This window comes from Myotis lucifugus, unplaced genomic scaffold, assembly GCF_000147115.1.
Source record: "Myotis lucifugus unplaced genomic scaffold, Myoluc2.0 scaffold_45, whole genome shotgun sequence".
NCBI lineage: Eukaryota > Metazoa > Chordata > Mammalia > Chiroptera > Vespertilionidae > Myotis > Myotis lucifugus.
Window position 1 is genome coordinate 985,172 of NW_005871093.1, and position 3,999 is coordinate 989,170.

General features: G+C 35.0%; 1 protein-coding gene across 2 annotated transcripts in view; it reads right to left on the reverse strand.

Annotated features, from left to right (window-relative positions):
* SBDS (SBDS, ribosome maturation factor) overlaps window positions 1-3,993 on the reverse strand; it is a 5,665-nt gene extending 1,672 nt beyond the window's left edge. The window contains exons 1-3 of one of the 2 annotated variants that reach the window (XM_014455360.1): window positions 3,923-3,993; window positions 2,509-2,709; window positions 978-1,142 (exon numbers count right to left, since the gene is read on the reverse strand). In XM_014455360.1, coding sequence (XP_014310846.1) covers window positions 978-1,142; window positions 2,509-2,709; window positions 3,923-3,949 — 393 coding nt within the window. In that variant the 5' untranslated portion in view covers window positions 3,950-3,993. Of the gene's footprint in view, window positions 1-977; window positions 1,143-2,508; window positions 2,710-3,867 lie in introns of both variants that reach the window. The other variant, XM_023753450.1, reaches the window with a different exon arrangement.
* Between the last annotated feature and the right edge of the window lie 6 nt (window positions 3,994-3,999).

Here is a 3,999-nt window from a genome sequence, read left to right on the forward strand (position 1 = left end):
AAATCTAGGGACATGAATTTGCAGAAAGCTGAGTTTATACTGTCTGAAGCTATTGGGTGATCAAAGACATGCGCTCTTTGCTGCCTTTTTAAAAATATATATAGAGAGAATCAGGATTGGCTGCCTCCTGCAAGTCCCCCACTGGGGATGGAGCCCACAACCCGGGCATGTGCCCTTGACCAGAATTGAACCTGGGACCTTTCAGTATGCAGGCCGACGCTCTAGCCCAGTGATGACGAACCTATGTCACACATGTCAGAGGTGACAGGCGAACTCATTTTTTTGGTTGATTTTTCTTTGTTAAATGGCATTTAAATATATAAAATAAATATCAAAAATATAAATCTTTGTTTTACTGTGGTTGCAAATATCAAAAAATTTCTATATGTGACACGGCACCAGAGTTAAGTTAGGGTTTTTCAAAATGCTGACACGCCGAGCTCAAAAGGTTCACCATCACTGCTCTAGCCACTGAGCAAAACTGGCTAGGGCTTTGCTGCCTTTTAAAAATGTTCTGTGGTGCCCTGGCTCGGTAGCACAGTTGGTTAGAGCGTCATCCAGATATACCAAGGCTGCTGGTTCAATCCCTGGTCAGGGAACATACAAGAATCAACCAATGAATACATAAATAAGTGGAATAACAAATCAATGTCTCTCTCTCTCAAAAAACCCATGAGGCTGACCAACTTTTAGCCTTTTATTTTCTCATAAGGTAAGAATCACTGTAAAATATATTCTCACCTAAAATCTGGGTAAGTCTTTAAACATAAATAATTTAACTAGAAAACAACAAAAAAATCATGTGTGTTTAACTACAATTTAGTTCTACTTAGACCTTAACATTTTTACCTAATTCTAGGTAAGATGTTTCTGAGAATGTCTTACTATTCACACCTTCTAAATGTTGGTTACACATTTATGATCAGAGAATAAACTATTTTGTTAACACAAGGAAGAGAAGTAATTTTTAATCTTACAATTTCTAATTGTTGATTGTAGTCCTCACTTTCTATAACCTTGATCAGTGGCTTGAGTTTTTCTTTCAGCTTTTTTCCTTCATTCACTGGAAGAATGAACCGAAGTCTCATGTGAGCACGTTCTATCTTCATTTTCTCCTTTAACTGCTTTATCACTTCCAAAGCCTATTAAGACAAAATTGAAAATGCTTGCAATTTCTTTGCTGTTTCATAAGGTATTCATAACAAAACTGTTTCCATCTAGCTGCATTAGGCAGTGGTTTCTTAGATATATGACATGAGAATAAGCAAACAGAGAATAAGTAAATTGGACCTGAAGATGAAAAACTTTTGTGCTTCAAAAAACTATGAAGAAAGTGAAAAGACAACCTAAAGAATAGGGGGAAATATTAACAAATCACATATTTGATAAGGTACTAGTATTCAGAATATAGAAAAACTGTTACCACTCAATACTAAAAAGACAAATAACCAATTAAAAAGTGGTCAAAGGATCTGAACATTGATTTCTCTAGAGAGACTAAAGGTCAATAAGCACATGAAAATATGCTCAAATCATTAGTCATGAGGGAAATGCAAATCAAAACCGGAACGTTAACCCCAGGATGGCTATAATCAAAATGGCAGAAAATAACAAATATTGTCTAGAACATGGAAAAACTGGAACCCTTATACCTTGATTGTGGGAATAGAAAACGGTACACCAGTTTTGGAATATGATTTGGCAGTTCCTCAAAAGGTTAAACAGTTATAATATGATCTAGCAATTTCATTGCTGGGTACAGAGAATGAAAATATGTGTCCACAGAAAACCTGTAATGAATTCCATAGCATTACAATATCTAAGAAGTGGAAACAATCCAAATGTCCATCTACTGGTGAATGAATAAATAAAATGTGGTGTTTCCATACAATGGGATACGACTCAGCCATGAAATGTTAATATTTGTCTGTAAAAACAATATACGTAGCAAAATAAAGTACTGATACATGTTACAACATGGATGAACCTTGAAAAGGCCACGTTACATGATTCCAATTATATGAAATGTCCAGAATAAACAAATCCATAGAGACAGAGGTTGCTAATGGCTTGTGAAAGATGAGTGACAGATAATGGGTTCAGGGTTTCTTTCTTGGGTAATGAAAATGTTCTCAGATTAGGTAGTAAGAAAGGTTGCAAAACTTTGTGAATATACCAATGACGTGTACACTTTAAAAGGGTGACTTTTATGGTATGTGAATTATGTGTTTTAAAAAAATCTAAAGCGTTACAAAGACTCTTTAGAAATCCAAGTTTTATCTTTAAAGGTTTGATTTGGATAGGAAGATGAGAGTCCTATGTATATTTGTATGTAGTTAAAAAGCATTCCATTTCTCTTCTTTACAATATAGATCCTTTCATTCCCCTCCCCCCAAATCTTGCTTTCAAGTAGTATCAGTTTATTATTACAGACCAATTATTTTGATGATTTCTTCAGAGAAAACTGATTTTCATGGATACTTTTTAATGACATTAAAAACCACTAACCTGCTGTTTTGTACTCTTGTTGGTGTTGACTGAATAGTGGATGTCCTTCATTGCTCTCTCGATAAGGATAACAGTGTATGGTCTCTTTGTTTCAGGGTTCACACATTTGTCAGCTACAATAGTTGCAATGTCCCTAAACATTTGCTCCAGCTGTGTGTGCCGTTCTTTATCTGATACTTGAACCTCCCCTTTAGTCAAAATCTAAAAAAAAAAAAAAGAAATCCCACCAAATTTAAGAAAGCAATGTCTTTATTACATACTATTTGTTAACTAACCACAAGAATAACTAAGGAGAAAATTAAATTTCATCCTCTCTAGCTACTGAAATTTGAGCTTTGCCTAAAGAATGCACTAGATCAGTGGTCGGCAAACTGCGGCCCCTTGAGTGTGGCTCTTCCACAAAATACCACGTGCGGGCGTGCACATACAGTGCTATTGAAACTTCGTGGCCACACTCAAGGGGCCAAAGAGCCACATGTGGCTCTCGAGCCGCAGTTTGCCGACCACTGCACTAGATTATCTTGTGTTCCAAAATATCACTTTTTTTTTTAAAGGGTCACTATCCTAAATTTTAGTTATTTATTTTCAAGAAAATTGATTTTAAATATAATGTAGGCAATAAACAATGTTTCGCCCTAACCAGTTTGGCTCAGTGGATAAAGCGTCGGCCTGCGGACTGAAAGGTCCCAGGTTCGATTCTGGTCGGGGGCATGTACCTTGGTTGCAGGCACATCCCCAATAGGTGTGCAGGAGGCAGCTGATTGTTGTTTCTCTCTCATCGATGTTTCTAGCTCTTTATCCTCTCCCTTCCTCTCTGTAAAAAAAATCAATAAAATATATATTTAAAAAAAAAATAAACAATGTTTCAAGAAAAAAGGTTTAAATATAATGTTACATGCAATAAAAATTAATATTTCAAGAAAGACGATTTTAAATATAATATTACATGCAATAAAAATTAACATTTCAAGCAAAATATAACTACTTGAAAAGAAATTCTACTTTCAGGCATATTACATTAAAAATACATAAATGAACAAAATAAGGCAATTTAGTAGATATTACATTAAAAATACATAAATGAACAAAATAAGGCAATTTAGTAGAAAATTTAATTTCTAGAGGCTTTGGCAAAAAATAAAAATCCGTTTCCTAACTATGTACGGTGATTTCCTGTGGTGATCATTTCATAAGGTTTATAAATATTGAATCACTATGTTGTACACCTGAAACAATACTTTATCTCAACTATACGTCAATTTAAAAAAACCATGTCCTGAATTATAAAAAGTGATATTGTGCAGGTCAACTTATTGCGTGGTAACTGTTCACTCAAAAATACTTAAAAGATTAACACACCTCTTAGTACTCATACTACAGACGGGTCAGTTATGCTGCAGCTGTTAAAACCCACCTGCTTACAGATTTCAGTCTGGGTCATCTGTTCCAAATGCACTGATGAGATCTTCCGTCCTTTGCAGACCTGACCTT